General features: G+C 40.5%; 1 protein-coding gene across 13 annotated transcripts in view; it reads left to right on the top strand.

Moving 5' to 3' along the window:
- CSNK1G1 (casein kinase 1 gamma 1) overlaps positions 1 to 16,193 on the top strand; it is a 152,764-nt gene that overhangs the window by 129,137 nt on the left and 7,434 nt on the right. For 3 of the 13 annotated variants that reach the window (XR_006542827.2, XR_006542828.2, XR_003112338.3), the window contains 4 exons: positions 2,537 to 2,647; positions 9,221 to 9,275; positions 9,523 to 9,754; positions 10,348 to 10,454. The exons of 1 other annotated variant lie outside the window; for it this stretch is intronic. Coding sequence is in view for 6 of the 12 variants with exons in the window: in XM_025295764.3 (XP_025151549.1) it covers positions 2,537 to 2,647; positions 10,348 to 10,454 (218 nt within the window). In the remaining 6 variants the exon portion in view is untranslated. Of the gene's footprint in view, positions 1 to 2,536; positions 2,648 to 9,220; positions 9,276 to 9,522; positions 9,755 to 9,817; positions 10,455 to 16,193 lie in introns of those variants that run through there. 9 more of the 13 variants (XM_025295764.3, XR_003112342.3, XM_025295765.3 and 6 more) reach the window with 8 other exon arrangements.

Genomic DNA, 16,193 nt, shown 5'->3' with positions numbered 1-16,193 from the left:
ACATTCTTTGGTTTCGTTTAGCTTCTAGGCACTCAGTTGCTTTCTAAAACTGGCAGATGAATCCTTCTACTTACATCAGCTTCTAGATACCAGTCCAAGCCCTTATATTCTAGAAAAGAATAGCCGTAGAGTTTAGCATTATGGTGAAAGTAGTTCCCAGAGTAATAAACCAACAACCCTGAGTTCAGATCTCTCTCTTGGTTTTGCTGCTTTCAGTGGATACAGCAGGCATCAGAGGGCAGTGGGACAGTGCCATGTAGTCTTCACTTGTCACAGTGGAAGCATTAATGAAGCAATATCAAATGCCAGCGTTATTTTTCTCTCTTCAGAAGACAAATAGAACATTGCTTTGAGGATGGAGTGTAACTTTAAGGCCTTTGAAAAAATGTTGTGCTATTTTCATTTAGACAAAAATCTTAATTATTCCAACAAGTTACCTGTTTAGCTAGAATGAATATAAGCAAGTATATATCCCTGGGAATCAGATGGGTAGCATCAAATCAGACTTCTGATATGTATTTCAGGAAAAACAGAATTAATAGCTGATCCAGCTGCCTGAGGTTTTGTTAAGCTTAAAAGAATGAGTGTTTTCTATATGTTTCATTTGCCCTAAAAACAAATGCAAAACAGACTTTTCATGAGAGAAGTATTGCACTGAACATGTATCATAGAACTCAAAACAGCCATGAATGACTTAAAAATGTCTGGATGTTTTCTAAGCATTTAAATTTTTTGAGAACAAACAATTCTATATAGTAGTTTAGAAGCTTAAATAATCTACTTAAATATAAGAAAATTTATAAAGTCCTAGCAAGAACTGAAGAGACTATCACTAATAGATATTTAGTTATAGATATTACTTATAATATTAGAAGAACAGATATTGTCTCAAATCTCCAGTAGTGGAATAAATTAGATTAAGCACTCCTAGGCTATGGATACTGGTTTATAACATAATTATGATTATGTTATAAACTACAGTCTTACTTTGGCGAAATTAAACATCTGAACCTCTCTTGGCAGGAGGGGGTAGGGAGATATTTGGGGCAGTTTTGATTCTCTCAAATATGATTGGCAGAATAAAACTAAACTTCTCTCTTGTTAGAGTATATAGCAAGCAAGTTAATACAGCTGCCTTCTTATAGAGGAATATCAGAAAACATGGCCAGCATCTTTTATAATGCTGTTACCCATGTGACTTCATACTCCATTAGTTAAGAAGATGAGTAAGTTGCAGCTGATATATGATGCCTTTTTTGGGGGGAGGGGGTGGGCAAAGCCTTTTTGTGATTTGTAGATGAGCTTAAAACTACTCTTTGTCAATGAGTTCCAGAAGGGGGTGAGTGAAAAGGAACCTCAAACTACTACTATTTCAGTCTCCCCCCCACCAACATTTTTTTTTTAACGAATACAGCATTTATAGCTATATTTCTAATATTTATAGCATCCTTACTGGTTTTCATGCAGAGCAGCAGTATCACATCCCAACCCCTGCTGCTGTTAATATCAGCAGCAATTAAAATTTGATTTACTAATCCCTCATTTTTCATTTTTGTAGAGTCTTAGGACTGTTGCAGCTGAGCACCATAATGTTAACACCTCCTCAGCCATCTGGTACAGGGGAAGAGGCACCTAAACAGACTCTTAAGAACAGATATGACATATGAGCAAGATTAGAATAGTGTGAGATCTAAAAAACAGGTAAAGAAGGAATGAAAAGAGCCTGACTGGCAGCAAAGTTTGAAAACAGAACCCAATGAGATTTTGAATCAAAAGCCCTCCTTTTGCTGGGAAAAGATCTGCCTTTTGTTTTTTAGAAGAAAATAGTTTATGTAGTCTTATCTAAACTTTTTCTAATTCCAGACTGGAGACTGATAACTAGAGGAATCTGAGGAACATGGTAGCCTTATTTTCCCTCATCTTTTCATATTCTTGACCTCTGAACCTACTTTTGAAGAGAGACTTGGCTCATCCTTTTAGAGAAGAAAGCATATTCCCGCTACTGCTCATTTTATATTAGTTGAAAGTCTTCTGGAAGTTTGAGAGTAGTGGGCTCCCTATTCAAGGAAAAGACTTACTGTCTTAATTCCTAGCACTTGAAATTTTCTGTATTGACTACTACCTATTTAGGTAGATCTTTAATCAGTGAAATGATTTAAGTATGATTATTCCTTTGTGCAGCAATCCAACTTTCTGAATTTGGTCTGTTTAGTGGCTATTGAAGTTTTACTAATATGGAAACTAAAAGATAATTCCAGCTTTTGATAGATTTTCTTTTTTTACCTCCTCTTGTGGTGATTATTGTTTTTCTGTGTCTCGGCAAGGTTGGTATGTTAGAGACAGTTATGTGTTGACTTGTTAGGCTGAAATAAATGTAGCCAAGCTTTTTCTCAGTGCTTTGCAGCAGTTGTTAGTTCAAAATCCAAAACAAAAACAAAACCTGAAGGGACACTAATGTACTTGATTTTGTAATTGCTTGCTGTTGCTTCACCTTTCCTTCCGTATCTTGCTCTCATGCTTCCTAATGCCTGAGCAGACTGCATCGTCAGAGCGCCGAGGAGAGTGGGAAATCCAGCCGAGCCGGCAGACCAATACCTCGTACCTGACGTCTCACTTGGCCGCAGACCGCCATGGGGGATCAGTGCAGGTACTGACTGCCTTCCTTGCCTTCTCTTGGCCCTCCCAGCTTGGCTGGTAGAATGTTGGCTTGCTTCTGAAACTCAGGTTCCTTTAGAATGGAGTCTCACAGTAAGGTTGAGCTGCTCTTATGGTTAACTGCATATCTCTGTGCTGATTTTCTACTGAGGTGCTTTGTAAGAATCACTTGTTGAGATGATTGCTGGTTGTTGTAATTGACTAAGAAATATGTATATGATTTCTGACACTAATTTCTGGTGAAATGAATCCTTCAACCTTGATCCACTCATGATAGACCATAAAATAATGTCAAGGTAGAAGTCTGTTAGTGTCAGGTCTGGGAACCGTAAAGATCTGAGCCATTTAAAATAAGTATTTTGAGGATAGAGGACTGCATATGTAGCTCATCCTATGATTATATGTGCCGTAGCACATAAAGACAAATTGTTTATTGGACTCACTCAGCTATTTATGACTGGGAACTCAAGGAGTTGAGCTTTGTTCTTTTTTCCCTTCCTCAAATAATTATTTCTGATTTCCTTTGGACTATTTTGAATCTTTATTCTCTCTCACACTTAAGAACATCTTGTGTCTCTTAACTTTTCACACATGTCACTAGTTTAATAATCTTAACCTGATTGTCTTTCTCATACTGGTAAGTGACAGCACCAATTGGGGCACACAGGTGAACCCAGAGCTACCAAGTATAAATTCTTATTCTTAAAAAGGGATAGGTAAGCCTTTTGCATAAAGAAATGCATCTTCTAGGCTGATTATTTAAGATACATCTGTACATGGACTGACTTACTGAAGATCATGTTATTCAAAGGACAGCTTTGATCTGTAAACCAAAAATGTTCTCATAGGAGCATCTAGGTAAAAATGATGGATTGAAGACAACCCCGTCTGAAATAACACTAAAAGAATGATAAGGAGGTTTTTTTAAAGGCATAAATCCATATAAGAATGGAGAAAACAGACAAGGAGGCAACAGCAATCAAACGTCAGAAGCTGGATAGCAGCAATTATTAAATGACTTAGGAGTCCCAAGAAAATAAAAGTCTGAACCAATACAAGAGAAAGCTAAGAGACTGTTTACACCGGGGAGTCCCCAAAAGGCTCAGAAAGTGTGGAGAGGCATGTGCTAAAATGAAGAACATTGGTTTAAAGTCTGTTTAAGAAGCCAGAGATCCCTACTTGTCCTCTACAGCAAAGACCAAAGGTTATTCTTTGGAGAGGGCAAAAAAAAATGGTCCCTGGGGCTTCCCTGGTGGTCCAGTGGTTAAGACTTTGCACTTTCAATGCAGGGAGTACAGGTTCTATCTTCTATCCCTGGTCAGGGAACTAATATCCCACATGCCATGCAGCATGGCCAAAAAAAAAAAAAGATAGTCTCTGGATTAGGAGATACAAGGCACATTTGAGGGTGGAATACCATACTGGAAAGGGGGAGATTAAATGAATGTGTGCATACTGACTGCCTGCTTTCCCATTTAGTACTTAAGAATGCAGACAGTCAGGTGTGTACCTTAAAGGTATGAGCTTGAGTCAGCTCTGGGGGATCTAACCACCCCCAGAGAAAACATCTGAGCCTACTGACAATAGGGTTTCCCTAATGAATTGGACATCCACATCATTCTGCTATGAGATCATCTTAGAAATCCCATCTCTGTACTCACAGTGCCAGTTTACTTTCTCCCACTTTTAAATAAGAGCAAACATTCAGGGATTATCAGACTTCTGAAGAAAACCCTTAAAAAGAGACCAGAAAGAGCAGCAACAGCAACAGAAAAAAGTTATTAAAAACCTCATAGAAGATATTGCTACTGTGAAGCAAAGACAGGATGCTACATTTAAAAGGAATATTCTAAGAGCAAACAAACCAAAAAAAAAGAGAGAGCTTTTGGAAATTAAAAACATAATAAACAAAAAATTAAAACGCAATTATCCTTCAATTAAAAAATAAATACATTAAAAAAAAATTAAAACGCAATAGTTGGGAATTCCCTGGCTGTCCAGAGGTTAGGACTCTGCGCTTCAGGGAGCATGGGTTCTATCGCTGATTGGGGAACTAAGATCCCACCTGCCAAGTGGTGTGGCCCAGAAACAAAAAGCTCAGAACTTTGGAAGATAAAGTTGTGAGGAAGTCTCCCAGAAAGTCAAGCAAAGAAAACGAGATAAAAATAGTAGGAAACAACGTAAGATTTAAGAAGAGACCAGAATGTCCAATTTCTAAACAATGGGAGTTCCAGAGAGCAGAGAAAGTGGAGGGGCAGAACTCATGGACAAAATAATTTCGCACATATCAGAGACTTGTTTCCAGGTCAGAAGGCCCACCAAGTGCCCAGCATAAATGGATGGTGAAATCACATCAAAGTATATCATTGTGAAATTTCAAAACACTGAGGACAAAGAGCAAATCCTTCAAGCTTCCAGAAAAAGAAAACAGTCACGTGCAAATAAAGGACCAGAACTTAGTATAGCCTCAGGTTTCTGAACGGCAGTGCTGGAAGCTAGAAGGCAATGAGCAATCCCTTCAAAGCTGAGAAAAAGTGATTTCCTACCTAGAATTCTGTACTTCTGCAAACTGTCAATTCTGGTTGGAATATGTAATAAAGACATTTTCAAAAATCTGTGGTTCCAGTAATTTTACTTCTCATGCACCCTTGTGAAGCTGTAGGAGGATGTGTGCTATGAAAATGAGTGAATCAACCAAGAAAGAGTAAACATGGGATCCAGGAAACGAGATCCAACTCAGGAAAACAGCAATGTAAAGACAGGCAGCCCCAGGCTGACAGCTGTCTTCCAGTAGAAGAGGGCAGCCTGTCCTAAACAGAGCTGGCCAGGAGGCCTGGAGAGCAATTTTATCAGTTAACTCAATGGCAAACAAGAAATCATACAGGGAAGAAAAGATAACTATGGTACACTGCATGATACAGCTGTAAATAGCCTTTAATTGTTGTAAACACTAAGAATTGATTTAGTAATTACTGTATAAACTTTAATGGGGGAATAAAAAGATAAAAAAGGTGAATACACTGCCTAAAAATAACAAATCAAGATGCATGTTATTCAGAGATATGGAAGCGAAAAACAGAGGAATCAGCTATAAAGGAAAGGGAAATGGTGGAGTAGAGGAAAGAGATTATTGTTTTTCACAAGTATCTGAGTATAAATATTTGATTCTTTACCCAATGTTCTTGTATAACTAATAAAAATAAAACCTAACAATTTAAAAATATATATGTAAATATATATACACACATGTATCAGTTTCTGATTATCTCATTTGCAAAAATTTTTAAGTTTAATAATAGCCAATTCATCTAGTGTTGTTGAAACGTGAGTTTCAACTATTATGGAGGTAATTTGGCAATATCTGTTAAAATCTTAAGTATCTACCACTTTTGATCCAGTGAATCCAGTTTCAGATAAATAGTCCTCAAAAAAGTACAGGGAAAAAAAATATACAAATAGTAAAGATACATATTTTAGAACAATGCTGTTAAGAGATTTAATTTTTTGTATGAGATGTAATTTAAAATTGTCTAATAATCACTTGTTAAAAAATAAAAAGAAGCAGGTGAAACTAACCTTAATAATAAGTCTTTGAAACCTAGTTTGTATTTTACACTTACTGAATATCTGAGTTTAGCATTAACTAAACAAATATAATACTTCCATACTATGAAGAGACAGATCTCTGGATGTCATGGGAAATGGCCAAAATATATTGTGGAAAAAGCATCCCATCCAACAGTATGTAAAATTTGGCTTCCCTCTTAGCTCAGTTAGTAAAGAATCTCCCTGCAATGCAGGAGACCCTGGTTCAATTCCTGGGTTAGGAAGATCTGCTGGAGAAGGGATTGGCTACCCACTCCAGTATTTTTGGGCTTCCCATGTGGCTCAGCTGGTAAAGAATCCACCTGCAATGCAAGAGACCTGGTTTCAATCCCTGGGTTGGGAAGATCTCCTGGAGAAGGGAAAGGATACCCACTCCATTATTCTGGCCAGGAGAATTCCATGGACCATATAGTCCATGGGGTCGCAAAGAGTCATGGACAGGACTGAGCAACTTTCACTCTCTTACTTTCACTTCTGTCCAAAAAAATGGGTCTAAAATTGTTTGAATTAAAATATATAGGAGATATAAGGGCATATGACTAAGAACGACATTTAACGTTTAGCTAATATTCACTTTGCTCAAATCTTTATAGTTATTTACAACTCTTACTAAGATCATTGTTATTCCAATTTTATAGATAGGGAAACTAAAGCAGAGAATTCCAAAATGTATTAGTTTTGAATTATCAAATGTATTAGGATTGAAATGTTGGTTATCAGCTAAAGTACTGCTTCCTTTGGTACACAACTCTTGATTTTTCTTCATGGTAACAACTGAAAAGCAGGGCTTATAACTCAGATCTCTCAGACTCTTAAAAGGGATGCTACCAATATGAAGGGCTAAAGTTCAAAACAGTACTTCACATTAGTCTCTTTCATGGATAATTCTGTATTAATTACTTTGGTCTTAAATGGGATATAGCCAGAGAAATGTGAGATTAATATTATTAATAGTGATTACAGCAAAATAAATTGCCAGTGTTCGAGGTATACAAATAAAGCCTACTTTTAAATTAGGTTATTCTAAAAGAATCAATGGAAAAGTATAAATGATAGTTTCAAATACTTAATGATTTGTTACATCGTTAGAGTTCTTCACAGTTTTTCAGATTGCTTTCCTAACTATTATTATGTTTTAACTGCCATAGTAATTATGAGGTTAATAGAACCAAGGTGGTTATTGGCCTAGTCTTACAGAAATAGAAACCAGGGCTCACAGAGAATGCTGACAGTCGAGAATCCAGCTCTTTGGTCACCTCCACCAGGGGTTTGTTCCACCGCACACCTAGGCAACAGTCCCGTGGTTTGACAAACTGTACCTCCAACCTGAAATAATTAAGCGTATGCTCTAGAGGTCCAGGTTCGTTGCCCTTGATTCCCAAGTATATTTTAGATGCAGTTAAGTTTAAGGTTAGACAGTTGATGATAGAGTTATCATTTGTGCCTGATTTGTTTGAGACAAGATACTCATGGATGCAGACAAGATGTCTAGTCTGTAAAATGGGGCACCCAAGGACATTGCTTGTGGGTCACGGGGCAGCACAGTGAGGAGAAGTTAGAGAGTACGAGACGCGTGAAATGCTGTAAGCAAGTGCCATGGCCCAGCGTCACCAGGTGGTTCGCAGTGTGGTGCTGACTGTCGCTTCATTCTGTCAGTGGGGCCAAGATGTTTTATTTAACATCTCATCTAGTTTCTGAATTGTGTATTGAAAAACACGGTGTGACCTCTCCTTGTGCCCGCCAGAAGCATATGTAGGCTGAGGAAATTACCAGGACAACAGTGGCAGGACTGCAGTTCTCCAGGCGACAAACCTTCTCTCCTCAACTTTTCATTTTTGTTGAAACTTTTCATTTTCCCCAATTTTTCATTAGGAAATTTTAAAATCTATAGCAGAGTTGAAGGGGAGATGCAGTGAGCCTATGTGTATCCTTAACTAGATTAACAAATGATTGATTTTTGCCATATTTTCTTTAACTCAGGAGGAGGGTGTTTTTAAAGTATTTGTAAGTACATTTCAGCCCAAAACACTTGCGCCTGCGTCTCCTTAGAATGAAGCCATCTCTCATGAGACCAGCACCACCACTGTCATATATAGAAAATTAATAATTCCATAATAGCTCGTATACAGTCATACCACATTTCCCCCAGTTGTCTCCAGAATTTATTTTATAGTGTTGTGGATCTGATTAGGGTTCATGCATTGCATTTGGTTGTTATGCCTCTTCAGTCTCTTAATTTCTTTTAATCTATAAAGATCACCTCTGTGTTAACAAAAAAAAAAAAAGATTTTTAGACATATCTTTTTTAAAGAGAATTTAGACTTGTCTTATAGAATGTCCTGCACTTTGGATTTTCTTATTTTTTTCCATCATACTTAAGATTCAGATAAATTTTTTTTTGCAAGAATACTATATAGATAATACTATGTAGTATTCATTATATCATATCAGGAGATAAATCAGGTTAGGTGGTTTCATTGATCAGAGATGCTAAATTTGATTGCTAGCAAATTTTGGGTCTCCCGTGGGTAAGTCCCGGTTTAATGTCGTATGTTTCCTTGACTAACTGTACAGCATTGTTAATAATTTTTTAAAGCTTATGTTGATGTAATTAGTAAGAATAATAAATACTTCTAGTTTAGAAATAATGGTGGGCAAAGACTGCTGATAAGTTGTAGTCACCTTGTCTGCCCTTTCCTTTTTGAATAAATACCTCAAAGATTCCTTAGACTAAACATTTCCCTCCACCTTCCTTTTTATAAGTGTGCAGGAAATTTTTAGATTACTCCCTCCCAGCTCTAGAGGGAGATAAAAGTAAACATATATGGAGGGAGAATAACAGTACTGTGAATGTTTATTGAGCCATTATCATGTACCATGAGACTGGGCTAAGCACTTTCTATGGATTATCTGCACAGTAACCCAATTAGGTAAGCAGCATTGTTTCCCCATTTTGCAGATTAGGAAGCTCAGGCACAGAAAGAGTGAGGATCTTGCCCAAGGACCCACAGCAAGTAAGTGGTGGAGCTAGGGTTCAAATCCAGGGCTGAGTAAGTCTAGAGCCCATTTCTTACCTACCGTGCTGTGCTGTCTCCATTATAGAGACCGGGTATTGTACCAGACATGGTTTCATGCATTTTCTTGTATAATTCTCACATCAGTCTATAAGCAACAGTCTCATATAGATGAAAAGTTACTTACCCAGGGGCATATGATATCTGAACCATTTATCCTGTTTTGTGGTTCTCTCCCATGTTTCAGCCAAGATCTTTAACAGCAGAGTGGTTTGTCCAGCGGGGTCCCTTTTCCCACTTCCCAGCACCCACATAAGCAGGAATCATGTGCTGGAAATGAAACCAGGTGACAGAAGCAGCTGCACAAGCAAGAGAAGCCTGATCGGTTCCACATTAACCAGATGACAGGAGTGAGAGCCTTCAGTTACAGTTCGGGGACCGTCAGTGAGAAATGGGATGACGCTGAACCTGAAATAAAGGTTGTTGACATAAGACCGGTCCTCCAAGGGAAAGTGTTTCTTACTGTCTGCCCTCTCACACAGGGAGGATGCGGCAGTCTTGTTTGAGTAACTTCAAACCGAAGGTCCAAAGCTGTGAAGAAATTTCTAAAGGAAAGTGTGACTGCTTATAGTTTTCGATGCTTACTATTGATTTCCTCTTTAGATTTTTTTTTTAACATCATCACTGAGTCTGTATATAATTATACCATAATAAGCTGAGAGGAATAGAATTAGAGGCAGTAATACCAACTATTTTATAGGATTTCTGTGAGGATTAGATTTACACACACACATACAACACAACACAATGTAGCAAGAGTTCCTAACACAGAGCAGGCATTCAGTATGAAAGTTGTCATAGTTAGATGAGTTTTGTGTTTTCACATGATATGGGTCCGGGCACATTCCCTAAATTAGGACATTTGGCCCCCCAGCCCAGAAAAACAAACATTCGAAACATTGCCTGGCTCTTACCCAAGCTAGAGACCAGAACTCCCTTAGTGAGCCTCTCTGGCACTGGCAGGAGGCTCCTGTTGCCATGGCATCTGTCACATTCTGTGCTTCTGTTTCAGGTGGTTAGCTCAACCAATGGAGAGCTAAATGTCGACGACCCCACGGGAGCCCACTCCAACGCACCCATCACAGCTCACGCCGAGGTGGAGGTAGTGGAGGAAGCTAAGTACGTTCATCTTTCAAGGGGGCTTTTTAGTTATAGGTTGAAAAATCTTTTCTCTGTCTTTTCCTCTGGTGTGCTGCTCATTTCAGACTGGATTCCTCATGCTTGTGCCCACTGCTTTCTTCCTTTGACCATTTTATTTTGTGCATGGTACCTTAGCTGCTGCCACCCTTCTTTAGCTGTGATTTCTGGGAGGACAGTCACTTTTTCTAGTCCACATGGATGAAAAGACACAGTGACCTAAAAGGATCAGGGTATAAAAGCTACACCCAAGAATAGTTACAAGCCTCTTGGGGGCCCTGGAGCCTCTTGCTCCCTAAGGGACAGAGAGAAAAATCTGCTTGTCTCACCATGGGCCATGCTGACCAGCCTTTGATTTCTGGTTCTTGGCTAACCACTCTATATCTGTAGTCCTAGACAAGGGCCTCAGAGCCCTTTTGTTCTCAAAGTATTCTGAATTCAGAGAGACTTGGATTAGTCAGTTTGCACCTGTTGAATGAGTGAGCCTGGGAAAGGAGAGGAAATCACACTAACCCCAAGAGGGTGGGGGAGCCCCTCTTCCCTTTTCTGCTTCTCTTGCATGTGACTGCCTTGCCCTTCCCATCCCACTGGCCTCTAGCGCTCTCTGCATGGTCTGTGTTTAAACTCTTAGAAAATGGGGTCGAAGGTGAAATACTGCTGATTCTGCTGCAGAAGTAGCATCTCCATCACTACTTTCCCTTTTTGTCCCAGCCTGAGTTCAGGTCCAGATTTAAGCTCCAGTACAACACTAGGTAGGGAGAGAGAAGTCCTTCACAGATTAGCAACTTCTGCCACACCCATTATGGATGACTTTTCTTATAAGCTTGAGAACATGCAGGCTGTTCCCATATCTCGTTCTCAGAAGCAGGCAACATATCTATAATGATACTGTGCCTTAAATGATCTTTTGAGCCTCCAGATAGCCAAAGTACCAGCCGGAAGATGTTTGTGCCTCTGTAGGAGGCAGTAAGAGTCTAATCAAGGTCTGCATTCTTCCTTCTAGATGTCAGTACAACTTTGCATGGTTGTTCCCCTGCCCATTCCTGTGCTCTGCCGCCCATCTCTGTGATGAACTCACTTTGCTTTCAAAGGCCCTTTCCTTTAGAAGCCAGGGCTTGAGGATTCCTACCCAGTAGATAGGGGGCTATTCACACAAAGAGACAAAAAGACTTGGACTCTTTTGCTGAGTCCCTGCTCACTGTAGGTAGCTTCAGATAGCCCTCTCCTGGTGAAAGTAAGGCCCTCATATACAGGGAGGGCAAAGGAGGGGTTTAAAGTCAGGAGGAGACCATTTTCAGTAAGGAAACATGCTCCCTATTCTCAGGGACTTTGGAAGTTTTCATGGTACTCAGTATTTCCCACAACAGAACTTCATTCTTCCAGATATACAGTGTGGTTTCTGAGCCCTCAACCTTGGCTGCGCCTTTGAGTCTCCTGGGCCACGTCAGAAAATACAAGTGCCTGAATCCTGGCTCCAGAGATGCTGGTTTCATTTATCAGGGATATGGCCTGAGGTGATTCAGATGCATAGCTGAGGTTGGCATTGTCTGAGCCGAAAGGTGGCTGCACCATTCCTCCCCTCCCACCTCACTCCCAATCCACTGCTGTGGCTATTACTCTGAAGGCTAGGTGAGCTCTGGATTTACTACTGTGCTCTGAACACCAGGATAGAATGGGCTTTAGTCTTATAATATGCCCTGTACAGATTTATCTTTGAACCAGTTTATTTCATTTCATTTTGGTAAATGTGTACACTAATTGTATATGTGAGTGTGGTGTTTGTGTTCTGTGTAAAAGATAGGGGACCATTCGCACAAAGAGATTTCAATCTGGTATGTTCTGTTCTGACATAATCTAAATTCCAGGACATAAAGAGCGTTTAAAGCCTCCCCATTCAGCAAAAAGGACCTCTGCCAGGTTCGAGCCTTCTGAAAGGTGTGGAAACCAGAGGGGAGCAATCGTATTTGACCAAATGTCATCCAAAAGCCTGGCTTAGGACATGTTGTGTGCTGATTTCCCCAGTGATTTCATGAGCTGCCAATCCATCTTGCCCAGAGAACTGTCAGGGCACAGCCGTGTGTTTTTCTTTGTGGCTTTTTATGTATGAGGGGAGTAGTGGGGGGAGCCATGTGTCCACCTGCCTGATCGATTTCATGGGAAGAAGTCACAGCTAGGGAAGCACAAGACTCCCACACCACTTCTCAGTGCACACAGCTGTGACGCCATTTGTCCATGCAACCTGCTTGTGGAAGAAGAGGGGGCTGTTGCTTTTAGATTAAGATTCCACGAGGGTCCTGAGCAAACAGTGTGAAACCTTCACGTCCAAGCTTTTGATTCTGGGTTCCTCACCCAGCTTGCTTCCTGTAAAGGAGGAAAGAGCAGGGTCTTGTTTCTTTGTACTATAAACAAAATGAATGTCTATCTTACATTTCGCTCTAGGACACATCCTTGTTTAAGTGTGATTGAAAGGGTAGTGAGGCAAGGCAGCTTTTAGGTTGACTTTTGTAAGAACACAGGAGTTTTTGGTTATCCACTGACTTTAGCTACAACTTGGCACATGTGGACCTCATTTCCCCTGAGAATTAACAAGAATGGGATTTAGGCCCTTTTCTGGCAGTTATAACTTAATCCAGAGCAGCAGTGACCCTGCTTGTTCTCTCCTAATAGGATAAAGTGTCTCTTAAGCCTGTTTTCCCCTCTAGAGGAAGAGCTAACTGCTGGCCTTTTTGGTCAGGCATGTATGTTGGTCTTACAGAAAGGCCAGGGACTTCTCTTTCCCTCAGAATATTTGGGAGATCAGCTTAACAAATTGCATGGTATGACGTGACGCGGGAATCAGAATGACTCGGCCTTGTGCCTGTTTGGATTCATACAAGCAGGATCATATGCCCTTTCTCCTGCTCCCTTTCTGGAAGTTGCCCAGGAAAGCCCACTCTTGAGGCTCCCACCAGCTGTTTCAGTTTTGCCTTAGACCTCACTGAGCCCCAGCTCCCACCTGACGCTTCTGTCGGGCACCTTCCCCTACCCCCTCCACTTCAGTGTGGGGACCAGGTGGCCTGGGCCTACTCACCCTGCCTTGACCGAGGAAGAACCTAAACACAGACACATACTGCATGTTTGCATGGCTCACAGGGAGTCGCTTTCCTCTCACCTCTGTGGACTAATATCTCTCTTTCTCTCTCTTCCTTTCTGTGTTTTTCTCTTCACACACTCTGTAGCTGCCTGAAAATGCTCAACCTGTGGTGAGTCCCTCTCTCCAGTTCACATGCTCGGGGAGTGGACCAGGCTAGGTTGGGATTGGCAAAGCCAAACAAAATGCCTCAGGAACACTGAATGGCTTCCGTATGCCACCTTGTGCTGTCCCCACCCAGGCCGGGGCACTAGATCCACAAGGTGGTGATGGGCAGGCCTGTACCTGGGAATTCATCTGTTCCCTCTCTCCTTTCAAACCCACCACACTGCTGCCTCTTCCTGTCAAAACAGTATCCCACAGTATCCAAAATTATCTCTTGATTTTCAGCTGAGCAGATTTTTTTTCTGAAATTAACACAGCCAGATATTATCAGACAGAGAGGGACAGAGGTAAGAAGACTGAGTTACTATATCAGTTGTATAATCAGAATCTAGTTAGTTACTCCTCACAACAGTCATCGCCAGATAATCTCACATTCTGTGGCTTGGTCTCTTAACCTTGAAATTAGCAGCTTTGGAAAAATCTATGACTTTTTTTTTTGGTTTAGCTGGTTTTTCCATCTGTAGAATATGATTCTCTCTGAGTAAGAGAACTACTTCTTAGGGGAAAGATGGACATTTTGTTGCCGTTTTGAGTTTTTTGTTTGTTTTTCATTTACTGTCTTTTTTTTTTTTCCTGCTTTTCTCTCCTTTTCCCTTCTTATAAGCATTTAGTGGGCCATGGACTGACTTGACTAATGAGATATTGGGGCCTCTTGTTTGCACCCTCAGAAAAGGTTCCTTGAATGCATTTTTAGTTACAGCATGAGGTGTACTAAAGGGGAAGCCCTAAAGATTCTATGTTGGCTGAGGCACATTCTTGCTGGAAGACAGAGTGCCCTTCCCACCTCTCTCCCTGGACACGGCCTTGACTTTCCAAGTGCTTGTGAGCTGTGGTCTGTTGCGGTCTGGAATCCCCCCCACATTGTCTGCACGCATGGGATCATATTCTGTGTGGTGGTTACAGTCTGCTGGACTCTGTTCTGCCTTGTTTCTACTGTCTTCAGTGACTGGGTTGGGCACCAGTTTTTACCAGTCTAAGCCAAGTTGCCTGCAGGGTTTCCCCAGTGGCAGGGTGTATTGAAGATGACAGTTGGGTTTGGTGGAGATAGAATTTGTAGTATTGCAATAGCAAGGGGTACATTTGGCCTATTTGTTTACCAGACATGTGTCTGTGTAATCTGACATTGTCATGGTCGATACTTTCCTGTGAGATGTCAGTCACACGATCCTAACTGCAGAGGGCCTATCGTGTGCTCGTCTACTCTATGTTTGGAACTCTAGGGGGTCCCAAGGCCTTCCCCAAAGAGCTTAGGTGCAATCTGCCTGGAGAGGTAAGACATACATGCTTGAAAGGCCACATGTTATTGTCCCTTGAGAGGTCAGTGTCAACAGGGATGGTTAAGGAAGACTTGATGGATACTGTGCGGCTTAAACCTAGCATTAGAGCAAAGGAAGGGTGTACCAGTACAGCAGAGAAGCATAATACAGGAATAGCTGAAGGAAGAGCGAATCAAAGAATCAGCTGGAAGAAAACCCAAAACCCAAGAAGGGTTCATCACTTGTCTTTCATCCTCTTCTGAGAATAAGACATCTGTATGGAGTCAGTCAGTGGACTGGTCTGGTGTCTGACAAAGTTTTACAAGTCCTATTGCTGGTAGTCCCCACAGAAACCAAAGAGTCAAAGAGTAGATTGCAGAGACCATTTCCTCATGGGTAGAAAATTATTAAAAGCTTCTGCTACTGCTGAAGTTCTAACTATAAGTAACTAACAAAAATTAATCTAAAGCTCTACACCACAGCTTATACTCTCCTCCAGTCAGGTGAATTCAGCTTTGCACATCAGGTTATGATATGCTTATCAGTAGATACTAATTTTTATGACTTGCCCTGGAGGAGGTGAAAGAAAAATTCTATCATTTGAATTGGACCAAAACAGTATAGTATTTTGAACTTTTTAATGATTGTTCTTACTTAAAAACACAAAATCATTATCTTAGCACTCTCCAAAAAGAATAATAGAAATTGACTTAAATGTTAGTGATCCCTCTGAAAATCATGGTCACCAGGGAATGGAGTATTGGTGCTCCCATGAGATTTCATTCACCTTAGTTAATAATTTCTGGACATTCACCTTGAAAAATGTCTGTTTTCTAAAGCATATGTACAAAAAAAAGACCTTTTTCTTTTTTAATCCTTCCCCAAGGATATTCCATTACAGACTGAAAATAATCAAAAGTGTTGGTCATTTTTATTTAAAGGAAATTATGCAGTCTCTAAATACAAAGGACACTTTGTTTAATGACTATTGCCACCCATTAATAGTACATCACGTGTGTCATCATACTCTTAGAAAATCTTTTTTAAGACTCTCTTATGGACTTTCCTGGTGCTCCAATGGTTAAGACTCTCCCTGCCAATGCAGGGGACACAGACAGGTTCGATCCTGATCTGGGAAGATTCCACATGCCACAGGGCAGCTAAGCTCGT

The sequence above is a fragment of the Bubalus bubalis genome, chromosome 11 (genome assembly GCF_019923935.1).
Source record: "Bubalus bubalis isolate 160015118507 breed Murrah chromosome 11, NDDB_SH_1, whole genome shotgun sequence".
Classification (NCBI taxonomy): domain Eukaryota; kingdom Metazoa; phylum Chordata; class Mammalia; order Artiodactyla; family Bovidae; genus Bubalus; species Bubalus bubalis.
The sequence above is the reverse complement of the archived record's forward strand: the minus strand, read 5'-3'. Positions and strand labels throughout refer to the sequence as shown.